The sequence below is a fragment of the Trachurus trachurus genome (assembly GCF_905171665.1).
Source record: "Trachurus trachurus genome assembly, chromosome: 19".
NCBI lineage: Eukaryota > Metazoa > Chordata > Actinopteri > Carangiformes > Carangidae > Trachurus > Trachurus trachurus.
Window position 1 is genome coordinate 13,299,838 of NC_139913.1, and position 18,644 is coordinate 13,318,481.

At 43.6% G+C, this 18,644-nt stretch overlaps 1 protein-coding gene across 3 annotated transcripts in view; it reads right to left on the reverse strand.

Annotated features, from left to right (window-relative positions):
- Positions 1-18,644, reverse strand: part of dnah9 (dynein, axonemal, heavy chain 9) — a gene marked incomplete at both ends in the record, with an annotated part of 177,490 nt that overhangs the window by 137,722 nt on the left and 21,124 nt on the right. For all 3 annotated transcript variants that reach the window (XM_083994241.1, XM_083994240.1, XM_083994242.1), the window contains 15 exons: positions 384-536; positions 953-1,079; positions 2,116-2,246; positions 2,587-2,864; positions 2,950-3,082; positions 4,344-4,499; positions 6,146-6,305; positions 6,472-6,615; positions 8,480-8,646; positions 8,900-9,122; positions 10,860-11,021; positions 11,116-11,378; positions 11,466-11,662; positions 14,210-14,345; positions 14,472-14,713. In XM_083994241.1, the coding sequence (XP_083850367.1) occupies positions 384-536; positions 953-1,079; positions 2,116-2,246; positions 2,587-2,864; positions 2,950-3,082; positions 4,344-4,499; positions 6,146-6,305; positions 6,472-6,615; positions 8,480-8,646; positions 8,900-9,122; positions 10,860-11,021; positions 11,116-11,378; positions 11,466-11,662; positions 14,210-14,345; positions 14,472-14,713 (2,672 nt within the window). The remainder of the gene's footprint in view (positions 1-383; positions 537-952; positions 1,080-2,115; positions 2,247-2,586; positions 2,865-2,949; positions 3,083-4,343; positions 4,500-6,145; positions 6,306-6,471; positions 6,616-8,479; positions 8,647-8,899; positions 9,123-10,859; positions 11,022-11,115; positions 11,379-11,465; positions 11,663-14,209; positions 14,346-14,471; positions 14,714-18,644) is intronic.

Genomic DNA, 18,644 nt, shown 5'->3' on the forward strand with positions numbered 1-18,644 from the left:
AAAAGAGAGCTGTTTTAGGTGTGGTTTAAAACCAAAAACAACATGATAAATTTGTCTTAATTTCTGAGCACGTAAGATATTATTTCATAGATAAGTTAGAGCCATACTGTACTGTAGGTTGCACATCTTTAAATCAAACTTATGGGGGTGAGGGAGATTAAATAAATATAAAAACAAACTGGTTGAATGTACAAAGGAAAGTACAACTGTCGAACTATAAATTCTCCAAAGCATGAATGGGACGGGGCGATGTGTAAGGCCTAATAGTATGTCTCTCAGACTGTAGCAGCTGAAAATGTCCTGGAAAAGTCCTGGGAAATGATTACAAGAAAAGAGTGGGAACCCCGTTAAGGCATCTCAGTTCCCCAGCAGGTGTGTGTTACCTGGCCGGTGCAGTCACAGGCCTGATTGAAGGGGACGTATTCCTCCTCTTTGCTGTACATGCCCAGACCAGTTTTAGAAGGATTCCCCTCTCCATCTGCTTCAAACTGCATCTTAGCCATGTTGTCAAACAGCTTAGACAGATGCTTCTGGACCTGAACAAACACACACACACACACATTAAGGTCAGACTCAATTTACAGTGGGCTCATGGTCCGACGGGTATTTTTCTTCACCGTCGCACAAATAAATAACGTTTCATTATTGCGGTTCAGAGGTGTAGGATCCACGTTATGCTGCATGCCAGCTCACATCCTCTCTGAGATATTCAGAGGAAAGTTGTGCTTAACAGAGATTTATTTCCTGGAAATGTAAAAGACAACGTCCTGGTGATGGAGGCTGGAGTTGGCTGCCAAACTACGACCGAGATTGCCCCTGTGTGGACGCTGAGGGAACTGCACAAGGCAACAACAGCAAAGAAGCAGAAAAGTCCTGCACAGAGAGAGAGCCAAGCCAAAGATTCATTGCTGCACCTCCGGCAATAAAAAAAAAAAAAGTAAAGTGAAGCCACCTGATGTGGGTTGGTCCCATTAGAGAGGATGTCCAGCAGATCGGCCGAGGAGATGAAGTAAAACCTGGGGAAGGCCAGACGCTTGGTGTCCAGATATTCTGCCAGAGCTTTTTCACACAGAGACAGCCTGCAGAGAAACAACACAGTGTCACACATTTCATTTCATTTATTTCAGACAGATTACAAGTACGCAAACACCCTGCGAATGGCAATGAGGGAAAATGAAGCTTCAAAAGCTGGTGAGCCACAGCCCGGTCACAGTGTCATCAAATACAATTCCAGCCACAAAATACCTCAGTCTTAATACCTATTACCTTAAATGCTAAAAAGAATAACTAGACAGTCCCAAAGCATCGATCGCATCAGTCCAATTATCAGATTGGACAGCAGCCAACACCAGAGTCACAATGATCTGTTAGGCTGCATGATAATTCTTCATTGGTTATAAATGAGGGTGAGTTCAGACGGTGGTTAGTGTTTATACCGTGCACACCTGCCACTTAGAAAACCTACCTATAAAAACCTGAAAATCTACTTTGAACTCACATTATTATTATTGTAATAATCATTGTTCACATCCTGGGAACGGTCCCAAGCCCCTTGGACATTACAGTTTTTTCCAATTGCTAACGCACTAAAATGACATCCATAGCACAGATACATATAAACTGACACACAGAGAGCAGAACCTCTTCTCAAGTCTCCAAAACTTTAAACATTTTCTGCTTTACACACATTTTGCAACTCAAAATGACACTCAAAAGACCACAGGTGAGCATATTTCTTTCCTTTTTTTTTTTACAACAACAATGGAAGACGTTGCAGAGAGAGGAAGAGGGAGAGTTTTTCTATTTTTTTCTGCAATTTTCTTTTTTAGTTTCCTGTTTTGTGAGCATATTTTTGTTCACTCCAATGTAAATATATCTGCTGTGCATATGTTGCACTGACTTGTTTGGTAAAAAAAAAAAAATGTTTCAACAGTACTGTATGTGTGTGTATCAGCAAATATTTCTGTGCATGTGAACAACCTTAAGAATTCTCTACAATTTGAACTATTTTAGTTTCATGGCAAGTCTAGACTCAGACGTGAGTATCTGTGTGAGGGAAGGTCAGTGTGAAGAAGGACACAGAATATCACTGAGCCTCGTGGAGCCAGCTCTCACCTGCTCTGAATGTCCTCCAGTTTAGCAAACAGGCCCGGTTTATTGGTGGCCTCTATCACGTTGGGCGTTTGGTGCAGGGCATTCACCAGCTCTTTGAAATCTGAATCAATTCCCTCAAAGCGCTTGGAGTCCTGCAGAGGGTTTCAGGTGGAGGGAGGGAGGGGACCAGGGAGTTTAGGTTCCCACAGGAAAGAGAGAAAGAGAGAGAGAGAGAGGAGAGGGAGAGAGAGCAGAATCACAGGTTTAAGTGCAAACATCTGGGTTCAAGTGCAGCCCAAACATCGTGGGAGCAATTAAAAAGGTGTGTAATCTCAGCTCCTAAACCGGCAGTGTGGGCTAATTAGTGCATTCTTAATTAACATCCATTAACAGTCATGCTATCTGCGCTCATATGGCAGGTTAAGGCCTGAGTGTGTCACCTGAAAGAGCAGTAATTAAGCGCGTGTGAGTGTGTAGGTGTTCCTGTGTGACCTCAGGCAGCTGTGAGCGGATGTCCTCTGAGCCGATGAAGATGCTCTCCAGGTGGGTCCACGTCCGCTGCACCTCGAACCAGATGGAGATGACGGAGTCGGCCACGGACAGCTTGCTCTGCCACGACGACACCTCGTCCATGAAGTGGGCGACGTGCTTGGACGACATGAGGTTCTGCAGCTGGACCTGGTTGTCCTCCAGCGTCTCGATCAGCTCCTCGTCCGTGCGCAGCAGCGGCACCTGGGTGCGGTGGTGTGGCTCGTACTGGAACTGCATACCTGGAGAGGGGGACGGGACTACTCTGGGTTAACCGCTCACATGACGGCAAGATGGAAAACTCTGAGAGCGAGTGCCTTGCTGTACCGGTCCACGTGGAGTTGAGCTCAGAGAGAACCTTCTCCATCCCCATCTCTTTCACCGCCTTGTCCACGATCCCTCTCACTTCCTCCTCAAAGCAGTGCAGGTTGAGCTGCAGCAGGTCGGCCAGAGTGGTCTCCTGTTCACAAAAAAACCACGTCAGCACTTCACCCACACCTGGTATAGGCTGCATTATAGGGATGTCACAATTACTGGTTTTCACTATTAACCGCGGTATTAAAGCTCCAGTTGGTAAGTTGATGAAAGTAAACTCCGCAACTTGGTCGGAAATTTCAAGACAATACACCTTTATGAACCTCTGCCAAGTGCACCCCGCACACACAGACACACACACACACACACAAAGAAGCCATAAACGCACCCACAGAAGACGTACCGTATCCATAGCAACCGGAGATTCCAAAACAATCTCACATCTCTCTCACCATTTTTTTCATTTCATTTTATTGTTTATTTGACGAGGACAATGCACATTAATGAACACACATCATGTCATGTAAATATGCCGGATTTAGCTCAAAGCTAATTTCCATCCGTAGCTCTCACACTTAAATGATCTCCAAAATACATAAAGTTAAACATGAAACAATCATTTGCAATATTTGAATCAATATCAGTGTATTATTTTAGTTTTCTCCAGTTTTAGAGTGAAAAAGGGAAACAAAGCAGCAGCCTGCAAAATAATGGGAAACCCAGGAGACATACTGTAGAGGCATGCAACTGTATTACAGGTGTGACTACTGGTTTTAGTTTGACAGGGACACTCTGTTACACTGTTAGACCTCCATCACCAAATACAATGCCACCAGCAGGAAATGATTTATATTACTGTGGTAACTCAGTGCCTGCAGGTGGCTCAAATATGAGTCTTTGATGTCTCAGTTCAGAGATTATCTTAAAACAATGACACATTATGAAGTTAAATAAACAGCTCTTGTATTCCCTTTATATGTGTGTAGAATTCCTAAAACTATATATAGAAAATATGCCATCAAATCCAGGTTGTCTGGTTCCATATACTTGCAACTTGAGATAAATGTTCATGGACACTGTCTAATGGAAAAAAGTAATTCACTTGTTTTAGTATTTGCCTTTAGAGGGAGGCTGGTGCTAAAGGATTAAAAGTTTTCTCCTCTTGTTACTTTTCTATAGGTGACTGAAGCAGCTGCTATAAGGTCCAACAGAGCTAGGGAAGAAAATAGGAAAATAACTGGAGTGTGTGTGTATGTGTGTCCCTCTTGATGCTCTCTCTTAAACCAGTGCTGCACTGTTAGCATCACTGCTTATATCAAATGTGAAAAAACTGCTGTAACTGTGCTAATAGAAACAACACCATGACAAAACTCAACCACAGACTGAACAGTGATGTCATCTCTCACCTGGTCCATGGTGAAGCGGACTCCGGTAGCAGCCATCAGCTGGTGCCAGTGTCGGGCTCGTATGGCCGGGTTTTGGAGCTCGGCCACGGCACGGAGGGAGGTGAGGAGGTTCTTTACCCTGCTGTCCAAACCAGTGTAGGCCTCCCATGCTCTGACCTACAGGAGACAAGGGCCAACGATCAGGAGACAGGATTTGGACAGAGAACAGGAACCAGAAGCTGCAATTTAGTATTAAATCTTAAAGACATGTCTGTGATATGTTTTGGTCAAAATACCCCAAGGATCAAACATCACAGCTCTTTTCATCATCTCAAAACAGCCCTGTTCAGCAGTGCCTGTCCCTTTAAATCAGTGTTTTTCAACCTTGGGGTCGGGACCCCATGTGGGGCCGCCTGGAATTCAAATGGGGTCCCCTGAAATGTCTAGTAAATGATTTTTAAAAAAAACAACTAATAATTAGGATAACAGACACCACACACAATCTTAAACACCTGTATTCTATACTTTCACTTTCTCGAATATAAATTGAGCATCTTGATCTTGATTGACAGCCACGGGGTCGCCAGAGATTTGTGATGTCAATTTGGGGTCAAATGCCAAAAAAGGTTGGGGGACGCTTTATATGCACATGAACCACTGTTTGCCCCACCCCACCCCTTCTACTGTTATCAGGTAGGGGTGGTGGAAAAATACTGATATCACTGGAAGAAAACTGGAGGAACAGCTCACAAAAACCACATGGATTTCAACCTAGGGAGGCTGAAAATTACAGATTTTTTTGTCAATTCTCACATTTTGGGGGCCGGAAGGCAAGACAAACACCTAAATATATTGTATGTTAAAGAGCCTTCAAAAAGTTATGTTTCAATAATATGTCCCCTTTAATCTTAGTCGTATTTATTCTTCTGTGTTTGACTACGATGCAGCAAGGCATATTTCTACTTGAGTGTAGAGCTATTCAGTACTAATGCTGTAGATAGGCCTACACACCTGTATGTAAAATACTTTTAGGGATAACTAACCCATATGTTTAACAGCTGAAATTATCTAGCAGCCAGAATCCACCTGGAAAAGTAAGATCCACAGAGGACAGAGCCCCCCACCCACCATCAGGCTGAGCACACGAGGTACACCCCTTATAATGTGAAATCTCCTGCACAAAGTGAAATCACTTGCTTATGTTTGCTGTATTTGTACAGGTGGGACTAGATTTGTACTACATCTACAGTATATTTGTATATTACTTTTTATATTTTTATATTACGTTTTGTTATATTACTTTTACCTGAGAGAGGATGCATCCAATTTGTGTTGTGCTTCACTGTACAGTGACGATAAAGGAATTCTATTCTACTCTACGTGACATTGTCTGGGGTCATTAAAGCGTAAACTTCCCCAGATAAAACAAAGAGCAGGACAGAGCTGCCAACATCAGTTTTAACTCCGGGCATCCACGGCTTCTCAATACTGGTGCTTTTGTAGCTTTTAAAAACAGATCTCAGTGTGTTGACTCCTGTAAGTGCAGGGTATTTTTCTGACTACAGTCCACTGCACACTGCTTAAACATGTGGAGAGATCCCAGGCTTGGCAGGCCTGCCACACCTAGTTAGATTTACTAAGGCTTTGAAGGGAGAGCAGTTCAGTGAATGGTCAATCACAGTTTGAAGTTATTTATTCATGTCAGTGTTTCAAGATTAATTTTTCCTGACTACCCTTCTTTCCAGCCTTGACTTTCCTCCCTGTAAGATGTGTTAAACATCCATCCACCATCCATCCGCCTCCTGCTCCCACCCCTCCCTCACCTCTTTATCCAGGCTCCGGATATCTTTAGAGAAATGTTTGCACTCCTGCTCCATGTCCTCCACGTGGATCTCCCTCCAACGAGTTGTCCGCCAGGCGGCCATGCTCGATTCCACCATGGCGATCATGTCCCACAGCTCCTTCAGCAGGCCCACCTCGCGCCTCAGGGACGAAGGAGAGAGGACAAAGCAAATTTAAAGCAGCGTGAAAACAGAGGCGCTTTAGACGCCGACTGTGAATGTAAAAGAGTGTCTCTGCCACAGCGGCTCATTAGTTTTAAATTTGGCACAGGAGCGTGATGCTTTCTCCTTCCAGCTTTGGGCTCTACCTGCATTGTCGAAGCTGTTTGTACTCGGAGACGGTGACCTCGAACAGGCTGGCAGACTCCACCAGGGAGGCCATCACCGCCTCCCGCTCCTGGATCTGCAAGTGGAACGCATCCAACATCTGGTGGGGGCTCTCGCTGTCAAACCTGGACGGATGCACGAGAGCACGCAGGCAACCATCAAAATACACACACACACACACACACACACACACACACACACACACACACACACATTTGTGCAACCCCAGTATGAGTCAGACTGTGTTTAGACAATGAAAGGCTGCAGTTTTGCCAAGCCTGATTCGCCTGCAGCGACACCAGACCTAACTGCACACTGTGACAATTAACAATGACTTTCCATGACATTAATGGGAAAATAATCACCAGGTTATTAAGAGACCAATTATACACATAACTAATCTGACAATTAGACGTTATGACGAAGCATCTCTACCTATGAATTAATTATCATTACATTGAGATTCAATTAGCCTTGTCGGATGTGAGCGCCTCAAGATAACACTTCTCTATTATCAGTGAGAAGATGAGCAGAGTGACAGTTTCATCTCTTTAAAGGTGTAAGATGAACTTAGTCACCAAGAAAAAAGCTGACTGACTGACTGACTGACTGACTGACTGACTCTGGGCAACTCCATTCAAAGTGCCACTACTGAGAACTTACTAATTTATCAATTGCTTATAACACATAACACATCAGTTGTTAGGCAGATAAGCAGATGTTACGGCCAAAAGGGGTCCGGCCGTGTTCTCTCTCTCTCTGCTCCCCTACAGCTCCACCCAGACCCTGATCATGGAACAGGATCCACCTGGCCTGCTTGAGGAGCTTAAAACCCTGCAGCTGGCTGTGAAAAACACAAGTCGGTTTACAGTGTGCGCCGCTAAACTTTCCGCTTGCACACTTCCATTTTAAGTTAGGGGCCACTGTGCTCCTAATAAAAAAGGTTTGTCTGAACTGAAGCCCTGAGCAAACATTCACGGCGGTGGTTCATTTTTGTGTTGCATTTAAAACTCTTACTGCTGGTTGGCAGCAGTCATTCAGCTACTGATCTTGTGAGAGTACAGCTCTCTGGCTCATCACATACTCAAGCATTAGTCAACTTAGTCAAAAAAGGAAAATACATTATAGTATCACGCCACACTTTTGCCAATACACACCCCTAATTTTTAATTATAGTTATAAATTAATACTCCCTCTTCACTGTCTTCACTGTGAGTGACAGGTCATGTTCTGATGGAGATAATTTGCTTGAATGAGTTTATTCTTAATGAACACATTTTACTATAGAGAAAAAGACAAAGTTTCCAAATTGCTGCTTCTTTTCACCAAATGCTTTTGAAAAGAGAAACTGCCAGCAGGGGAACTCAAACACAGACACATTGTGTTATATCACCAAGCAGTGAATCAGTGACAGACCTGTTCAAGTGTGTTAGGGAAATGTAGAAGTCCTGGTTTCTGTGTTAACAGGCTGGGAAGTGTGACATTCATTTTGTTTTACTGAGCTTTATAGTGAGCTTCTGCTCATTGTTTATCTTTTCAAGCGGCAAATTTACTGTTTTGACTCTCATCACTCGGATTACATTGTTTTCAGATGTTTCCATTTAAAAAATTCCTACAGATGGAACACATACACACTCACTTTAATCAGCTGATTATAAAGAAGAGCTGCTTGTTATTTGTAAATTCTGCGCTGTGATTTAAGAGAGGCGCTCCACACACAGACAGAACACATCACTTAGTCCTGATGTTTGTCATCATTTACACTATGATTGTCATGATTACAGCTACATTGGGCCATCAGTCACTCACTGTTTACACACCAGTAACAGATGCTTCATATGAGTTATTGACAACTACAGGAATAGACGCTCCATTGTGCCATTCATCCAGTGTTTATATGGTGCTTAAAATTGTAATCATGTGTTTTAATGGAAGTGAATTGTTTCTAATCAAATTCTTGGAGGGAAAAAAAATCGATATTGGTTGTACCAGAAGGGCCCTTTGTTGCGGAACTGCTCCCTGAAGGTGTGCTGCTCCACATCGAATGACGCACACTTCCGACGCAAGCTGGCCACCTCGATGCCCTGCAGCGGCGCCACCTGTTGTTTGACCAACACCGCCTGCTTCTTCACATTGTTCCACTTCTCTGGCAACTCCTACAGACAGACAGACAGATAGGTAGATAAACAGAATGTTACAGAGAGATGGAGATAAAGAGGAGGACGGAAAAACAAGGAGGGCAGAAGTGACAGATGACGAATGACCAGAGGGAAGAATACGGAACAGAGACGAGGCAGAGGACGACACGAAGGGAAAGTAAGAGGAATGGCTCCGTCTCAGCTGGAAGAAACACAGGAACACACACATGCTGGTAAAAGTAATGTGAAGCCACTGAGCATCAGTCCTCACCTCCAACTGTTTGTAGACCACATCAGGAAGCTCCTGCTCGTACACCTTCAGCAGGGTGATGGTTTTCTGCAGAGGCTCAAACATGGCGTCCGTGGTGGTTTGTCGTTCTTTTACAGCCAATAGGTGACCCATGACCACCACCAGGCCACCGTAGTCGCCCTCCTCCACACGCTGGCCCAGGCCAACCGCGGCCACGCTGACGAACTCCTCCAGGTCTGACAGACTGAGGAACGACAGCCATGATGATCAGAGAGAGCATTTTCTCAACTTAGTTATGAGTGGTACAATTCAATCAGCTGTAAGCCCACATGATGGCATCAGAGAGGTTACACATGTTGGATGGAAGGAATGGTACATATTTGGGGCTCGGCATCCAACAGGTGTGGCAGATGTAGTGGAGGGAAGGCTATCAAACTTCATTAAAGCAATACTTACCTTTCTGGAACTTTTGCACATTTCTTTGTCTAAGTTAAAATGCTATTAATAATCTGATGATACATTAAAATGTAAGAGAAACCCAACAGGGTTAAAAACTCATCATTTTTTCATTCTCATATAATTCTGAGAAAAGTCTGACCAATAATATTATTCGGTCCGATTAATAAGATTTGACGAGCGACCGAACCTACTTAATATGTAATCACTTTGTGCACCCCTCTCCTCCTCTCCCCCCTCCCGACCAGGAAGAACGCTTATTGAGTTGACACAGAGCAGTAGCAGGACATGAGCAGAGGAGACTAGAGTCACAACACACAAGAAAGAAGGTTTTTGGAAATAAATAGTTTTTTAAAAGACCAATAACTGCAGCCGCAGCTGGTCGTGGAGTTTCATGTCTGATATTGTAACGTTGATAGTGAGCAGCCCCGAGTGATAAGTAAACACAGGAAGTCACATGTGTCTATAAAGCATCCAGTGCTAACGGCTAACGGCTAGGCTACTGTTAGCTCTGTGCTAACGGCTAGGCTACTGTTAGCTCTGTGAGTTCTCAGCGGTCCGGACCCGGTTGAACTCCGGACCGGCGCGGCTCGACTCGGCTCGGTCTGGATTTATTTTCGGCCTGAACCAGCGCATCAGGTGGCGCTGGTCCGGCCGCCAGCCCGGCTCGTTGAGAACTGTAATCTGTAAGAATCACTTCCCCTGCGTCTCCAGTAGCAGTAGGCTAACAACAGTTTATTATAAAACTCATCAGTCATCATCACTGAGTCCGTTTATACGGTTTAAAACTCCGGTGTTGTGTTTGTTTGTGTTGTTCCCGTTTCACTCGCGTTCCTGTTCTGTTTACCGTTGCCATGCCAACGCATGCAGCAGGGAGGGAGGGAGCTCGTGGAGATGCTGCAGGAGGGAGAGGTGGGTGGGACTTGTGAGGGAGGTGGAGCTGTTGATTTTCAAATGTTTGTGCTGTGCTGAGTGAAATGCCAGATCGGTAAGTATTGCTTTAAAGTGATTGTTCATCATTTTGGCAAATTGGCCCATTGTCATAATCCCTATAGTCTTCGGAGTAGGTTCATTACCTTTAATTGTCACGTGAGCTGCTCAGCGAACACAATGGATGTGAATGGTACTTTCGCCTTTCCCTCATCAAACTCATCAAATATGCAATCCAACAACTCCAAAACACTCTGGTGGACAAGTTGTGACTTGCACTGTTGGATTGTGTATTTGATGAGTTTGATGAGGGAAAGGCGAAAGTACCGCGCACCCCGCAGAGCTCACAAACTGCCCCCATTACTTCGCTGTTTAACTGCAGCGTAGTGCAGCTAGCAGAAGGAGAGATAGGTCCCGGCTGCACATATTTTTCTCAGATTTTTTCCTATGGTCGCACTCGGGGACCTCGAGCTGTAGAGCGTTATTTAGAAAATGACCAGAATTCTCCTTTAATCGGTGGCCAACAGGACAACAAGAGCCACATGAGCCCAGATGAGCACAACTTCAGAGTATATTACTGTAAATGTGGTCTCACCTCTTGGTCACATGGTCCATTAAGTGCTGTTTGAACATGAAACTCCACTTTTTGATGACGTTGAGTAAGGCACTCTTCATGCTTCGCCCATCAACCCTCATCCACCCATGGAACACATGCACTGGCTCCAGACCCTGCACCTCTTCATAGATCTTCTCATACCTAAGAAGACAAAAAAAATATTCAGTCACCAAGTTGGATATGATTCCAGAGTGCAAAAAAATAAATTCTTGGTCTCTGTTTGAACAATACCTACTTGTCTACTTGCTCCTTAAAGTTCTCCAGGGTTGGTGGGCTCTCTGGGACTCCCTCCTCAGCATGGACCTCCATCTCCTGGCTGGTGAGAACGTGGCTGTAGAGGAGGAACTGACGCATGAACTCCTTCCTGTCGTCCACGTACAGATAGCTGTAGCTCTCTAAGGAGTTGCGAAACTCGCAGCACGTCGCCATGACGCCCTGCACGCGCTCCATGAGGAGATGACGCATGTCTGCCAGGTCGGCCATGTCCTCCATGTCAGCCTGAGGAGAAACCAGTCACCAGCCAGTTTAGATGTTAGAGCTGGAGGTGAAGTGTAGATGTTGGAGCTGTGTGTGGACCAACAGTACCTGGTAGTGGGGAAAGGTGGTGTGCTGGGCGAGGCGAGGCACCAGTGAGGACATTCTGAACACATCGTTGATGAGGCTTTCCACCACCTCAAAGAGATTGTCTCCAGACCCAAAGTCCAGGGAGGGACTGAAGACCATGTCAGGAACCTTCAGGTCCAGCTGAGCCTCGAACAGAGGGGCTACACCGGCTCTTTGGTCTATGGCCAACGGACAAAAAAATTTGAAACACTAGAAACACTTCCAATGTAAGTGAGGTCAAACATGACCTGCAACACCAACCATCTCTGCTGCATGACCCTTCATCCCTTCACTCTCTTCTTACCTCTGTTTTTCAGTCTATTTCACCTTGTTTGCCACTTTAACTGAGTGTGTTCCTCAGAGGGAGATTAACATCCAAAATATTAGTAATAACATTAGTATTCATTATTAATTAAAATGGTTATCAAGAAAGTAAGAAATAAACTTATTTTGTTTATCTGTTCGTTTAAACCTAATGAAATAAATGTTTACCATACAGTTTTCATTAAAAACAGGGACTCTCAGACTCAGTGGATGCTACACTTATATTTTCTGTATTATTTTGACCTCAAAAAAGGAATAATACTTTAACACAGTATAAACAGGAACATTAATTCATTAACAAAATAAGGTTTAGTCACACAGGCTAACACAGCACAACAGATGTTTCCAGTTAGTAATTAATTATAAGTCCAGTGTTCATTCTGCCTTTTGCTCTGGTTTGGTCCTGAGAGGTTTAAGGATGGTAAATGTCAGGCTGACTGGAGCTTGCTTTGTCCGTTCAACAGTGGGTTTATCAAAACTTTGTATGTAGTTTCATCACATTAATCCTTGAATCCTAGTTAACGTTCATATTTTTGAAGAGGCTCCGTCAAGGTGTTACTGAGATATCATGTTCACAAGAATGGGACGAAAAGAATGACGCACAACTTAATACCTATGGAGCTCTGGCAGCAGCCACCACAGAAGCATAATAATGTGCGCAGCTTTGAAATTCTGTGCATGGGCTCCAGATCTTGTGAAATATTTTCAGTTTATAAAAGATAATCTTTTGAAGAAATACTATAGGAGGAGGTGCTGAAGCTTTATTCTGCTCTTATCGCGCTCAGTTCACGTTCAGAAAGCCTCCTGATCATCAAAGACATTTTGAAGCAACACAAGGAGGAAGGACAGAGGCAGGAAGGAGGTGAAAAAACAAGGAGGAGAACTAGTGGCCACAGTGGCAGCCTGGCAACAATCCATCACATCTTGAACCACATCCCAGTTCATCTAAAGCGGTTGACAAAACTCCTGCCAGCAAGCAAGTCCAGAACTATTTCACGTCCACAGCCAATACAGGCGGACACCCAATTGACTTCAAACGCCCTGAGGACGTGTTGCTAAGAGGCATTCCAAGTCCGTGCTGGCTGGGAAATGATGTTTTTCAGTTTATAGTGGAGTCAGAGGAGTGAGGGGAGCTGAATGTGTACTACAGTACATCCAGGGTTGGCGGGAACATTCTGGCACCGAGGGAGCCGTAGTAACGCTATCAGCATCACCACAGTACCGCACGTAGTAAAGTGCGAGTGTTTCTAGTCTCGCTCACCAGTAGTGATGGGAATAACGGCATTTAAAATAATGGTGCTACTCACTGCACTACTTTTTAATCAAAAAAGTTACTGTTTCCTCCATTACAACGCCGTTGTGATAATAAAATGCACCGTTGCGCCGTTACTTAACTCAAGAAGTCCCATCAGAAAATAATACACCTTTTTAAGTGTAGGACGTTATATACACTTTTCTTCAGTTCATTAAATGGTCGGAAAAAGCCATTTAACTGGAATTAACCAACGCAACCAACCATTGCATTCCTCCACACAGGCAGGTTCTGCGACGCGCTGCATCACTCCGCCTCTTCCACATGCCACTGATTTAAATAGCTGAGGCGGAGTGATACAGCGCATCGCAGAGTCTGTCTGTGGAGGAATACTGAGTGAGTTGGTTAGCGCAGTAGTGAACTAAGATGAAGTGTGATGATGATGATTTAAATTGACATGCCCAAAATAAACAAATTGATTGATTGATAAACAGGGTTAGGGAGGGAAGTCCAAGTCATTTGACATATTTGAGCATTTTATAAAAAAGTAATGCAATAGTTACTTTCCTTGTAATTAGTTACTTCTATCATTTAATAACTCTGTTACTAACTCAGCTACTTTTTAGGGAAAGTAACTAGTAAATATCTGATTACTTTTTCAAAGTAATGTGCCCAACACTACTCACCGACTGGACCGATTCCAGATAATATCTGTGGTTCCTGTTGTCATTTCCTTTCTCCGAGGGGACTGTGAAAACTGCAACAGGAAGGCGGGGCTTCCCCTGGGTGGCTCGTTCCGGCCAATGAGAGGCAAACTTCCCCGAGCTCAATCTAGAGTGTTTCTGAGGGCGTTTTCACATGTGAAAGTCCAAACCAAGGTCCGAACCAGGGTTGGTGTTTCTGCTACATTATCTACATGTGATCCAGTTGGTTCTGGTTTCACTCTGCATTCATGTGAGGGCACCAAAGAACCTTTTATGACATACTGATGTCCTGTCCTCATCACCTACGTGTGCTGCGTCTACAGGTGTGTGTATGACGCAGTCGCATCACCAAAGCTCCGAGACCACCTCTTTTGAATGGACCAAATTTCGAGTCTTTGGTCCAGACCAAACGAGGTTGGTGTGAACGCTCCCTGAGAGTGTCCTACCTGTGTTGTCCAGGAAGAACTTGAGAGAGTGCTGGATGCTGCTGAAGAAGCCGTCTATGACCATGTCGTCCACATACTCCACATAAGCCTTCCACTCCTCAGAGGACGGCTCGGCTCTGAACAGCTCCAGGTTGCTCTGAGAGGGGACGAAGAGTAACACTGATGCTGAATCATCACATTGACAAAGGTCAGAAACTGATTTTATAATAATCACATATAATATGATGAGGTCTATTCAACTTTCCACATATCTCTCAGCTACCTTCAGCAGGAAGTGGATCTTTTCCCCTGAGGACCGGACCAGATTATAGAACCTGTCCAGCCTCTCGGCCTTGTCCTCCAGACTGAGCAGCGTATCTTTTTTGCCCTCTTTCCTGTCAAACACGGGGCTGGCCCACGACCTCATGCAGTTCTGGATCTGCTCCACATGGTCTTTGGTTCTCTGGAGTCGGCTCTCCAGGTCGCAGACAGAGTCTCGTAGCTCCTGGATGTACTGCCAAATATCTGCAGGATGTGGTAAAGAAGGGCAGAAAATAAAAGAATAAAATCAACTATAAATAAAAGCATATGACTCAAACACATACAACACGTGTTATTCTTCCTAAACAACACCACCACCCTCATAGCACAATTATCCTGCATTACAATTAGCAAAGCAATTAAGACATATTTGACGATGAGGTCTCAGTTATGTAAAATAACCTGCTTCACAGCCACTGGTTTCCTACTCTGAAGCTTTAATTTGCAAAAGGTCAACAAAATATAAACATAAATAGTAAACACCCTTTTCATATCAGAATTTGTTGCAATTTGATAAGGATTATTTATTATTCTGACTATTTCAAGGTTATTTTAATACATTTAACTTCTATAAATGCTGCTATATGGATGGATTGTTGCCAAAACTAAAGTTTGTTGTGTTGTTTTGCCAGTGCAATGACAATAAAGTATCTTGAAATCTTTAAAGTCTTACACAGACTGTGTGTAAGCCATTTCTATGCTTAAACCGAATATATAAGCACTTTCAGTAGCATATGTCATGTCTACATTTTCAAAATCTTTCGAAACCATGAGTTCTTTTCTCAAATTCACAAACCTTCAAGGATATCAAGGACTCATGTGAACCCTTGCCCTTTCACGGATAAAACCTAGGACAGACAGAAAACCTCACAAACTGTCCATATGTACCTATCTAGAAAATACATATGCTGCACACACATAAACAACAGAGAGCAGATATGTGTGTGTAGCGTTGGTTGGTACAGTAAACACTCGTCTTATTTCTGCTCTGCTCCCCTGGGACTCCTGAGGTCGGAGAAAGTAAAACATGCCTGCCAGCACCGTGTCAGTCAAAGCGTATCAATGATTCAACACTCCCATTCTTATTTATTTGTATCTTTCCTTCAACATACACAGCCTCTGTTCATATGAAATCCCTCAGCGCAGCAGCCTGCACCAACTGCGCACATGACACAGGTGGAGAGATATCAAGCAGCAGCAATGTTCCTATTATAATCTGTCAATATTCATACAAATAAATATCAGTAGCACTGACATGGAGCTGATTGTATTTTTATCATTTGCTGCCCTGTCTTAAATATCTGTGATAGGAGGCCATGCTGTATTATATAGCTATAATATTTTATGTGAGCAGCTGGAAAAAGGATGTTAGGATGTCCACAGAAAGACACAGAAATAATGGTGAAAGTATAATACTCGAGCATATGGGGGCCTGATTTGTTTTGTTCTGGGGTCAATCTCACATGTGTGATTTAAAGGGGACATGGAATGGAATGGAAATATCACTTTTTGAAGGCTCTTTAACATACAGTATATCTGGGTGTTTGTCTTGCCTTCCGGCCCCCAAAATGTGAGAATTGACAGAAAATCTGTAATTTTCAGGCTCCCTAGGTTGAAATCCATGTGGTTTTACGAGCTGTTCCCCCTGTTGTCTGACAATGATGTAACTAGTTTTTGAATTTCCATACCACCCCTACCTGGTACTGTACCAGTAAAAGGGGTGGGCGGGGCAAGCAGTGGTTTATTTGCTTTCATTTTTCTGAACAGGGCTGTTGAGAGGATGAAAAGAGCTGTGATGTTTGATCCTTGGGGTATTTTGACCAAAGCATGTCACGGACATGTCTTTAAGACACCTGGGGACTTCTTTAATTTGTGGAAAAGGGACATAAAAGTCTCCTTTAAGTCCAGAGCTGCAGTGAGGATGTGACTTGTCTAGAGGATTACACCTGAACAAGCTTGTTTCATTCAAACATAATCACTCACTGACATTTATCAGTTGTTCTGCCCACCCAGTAATGGCCAACCTCTTCAACATGACTGTACCAAGAATAAAGACTTGTGTGATACTAACACCAGTGAAAACACAATGGATGGATGAAGTGATACTGTATGTAATATATGTATAATGTGAGTTTGTGGCACCGTTGACACTTGTTCAGACCTGCTCCATCCATCTCAGGTGATCAGAGGTCAGTGTGAAGAAGTGTGAAAGATTCCAAGACTCATTGACAACATTCAGAGGTGGTCTGGACCATGTGTCCACCGTCTTTTAGCAGCATATCCTGGGCCACATTGAAGGACAAATGACTCTACAGATGTCCTCCATCATACTGTAGTTTGGTCCCATTTCATGATGAACAGAAAATATTTTACTATTTCAAATGCTGAGGTAACACCATGTCCCACTCTATCTCTGCCTCCCCCTCTCTCACTCACTCACAGTCCCACTTCCTTAAAGACAGTACCTCTTCTGTTTCATCAGCAGTCCTCTGTCTCAGTACAACAGCCTCTCTCTTCTTCCCTCGTTCATCTGCAGTACATCACTGTCTTATAAACACCCTGACCTGTGGCTAATCTGATCCAGTCTGGGCTCCCTCCTGCCCCTCTGTAAGTTGACCCCAGGTGTTACACTGTTAGCTCTCTGAATGAAAATGCCTTTTGTTCCTACAGTTCTGATCCACCTGTTATCCCGTATGACCACATGTAACCCTTGGTCAACTGTATGTAAATACAGTGATTATGTAAATGTTTTATGTAAATACAGCTGACCACCTCCCTTCTCCTCACCTGCTCTGTCCTTCACTCTGAGTCAGACCTGCTCTGTGTCTGTAGGCTCATTGTATTCTGAAATACCAATCAACTCACAGCTAAAGCAAACTGTGAACTATGGAAGTGAATTGACTCTTGGGAAGTGAGACCTGATCACTCGCTGTCAGGCCGGCACAACGAACTACATAGAGTCTTAGGCTATGTTTACACGGAAATTATCTGAAGAGAAAACGCATAAGTGGTGTTGCGTTCTCACTCTTTATTCTGCATTTAGACAAGCGTTTTTGGGGGGAAATCTGCGTGCATAAGTTTGTGGAATTCGATGTTGTATGCACGCCAGGTGGCAGTGTGAAAAACGGTCCACGCACCTGCGTAGAACCTTCCTTCTATTCTACTTCTCTCCCTGGTAGCGCAAAATGGAAAATCAAAACCAAAACATGGCGAAGCAAACAAAAATTGACAATTTTGTCTGGACAGACGAGGAGGTGGAGTTATTGCTCCAAACAATGTTTGATCATAAAGCCACAAAGACAAGTCGCATACACGACGTGAGCAGATCGGAGCAGACTTTTGCATTTTCAAGTGGGCCCTAAGTTGGAAAAAGCTAGGAACCACTGCTCTAAACTAAGTGAATGAGCACCTCACCCAGAATGTTGAACTATCTATTCCTTATCATCAGGAGAATGATAATGTTTCCAACTGCTGCTACTAACTACACATTGAGGATTACAGCGGCTACAGAGATACCAATGATTTGCAGAAATCACTCCATTACTTCTGCCGACCTCCTGCACGCTGTACCCGCTGCTCTTTATCACCGTGCATGACTCCAAGTACATAAATAAGTTCAGTGCACAGCAGCGGTCTCCTAATCAGTAATGAGACAAGATACACCTCGCTGTTGCTGCACTATATCGCAGTGGAAATAACAAAGTAACACATCCATTACATGTAGTGTTGTAGGAGAGCTGTCAGCAGCTGAAATCTAACACTAAAACTCTAAACCTGTCTCATGTGCCCACATAATTCTGTCAAAAACACACAACATTGTATAAATACATAATTATTAAGCATTTTGTGGACTATAAATTCAGTGGTTTTGCTTTTATTGCCTTATCTGGGACAATTTCTGAAAAAAGTTATTTAAATGTAATTTTACAAAGCACCAGATGTGACATTCAGTTTAGGACCCCCTCGAAAACGAGAGGATTCCTCTCAAGGGGTTTATCCTATTAAATAAATTTCTGAATGAATGAACACATCCTTTGTATTGTGTTGCAGCCAGAAGCCTCATATAATTATACCTTAATATCTGGACACATAAGGCTACAACAGCAAATCTGCATGGCTACACATGAGAATAAGT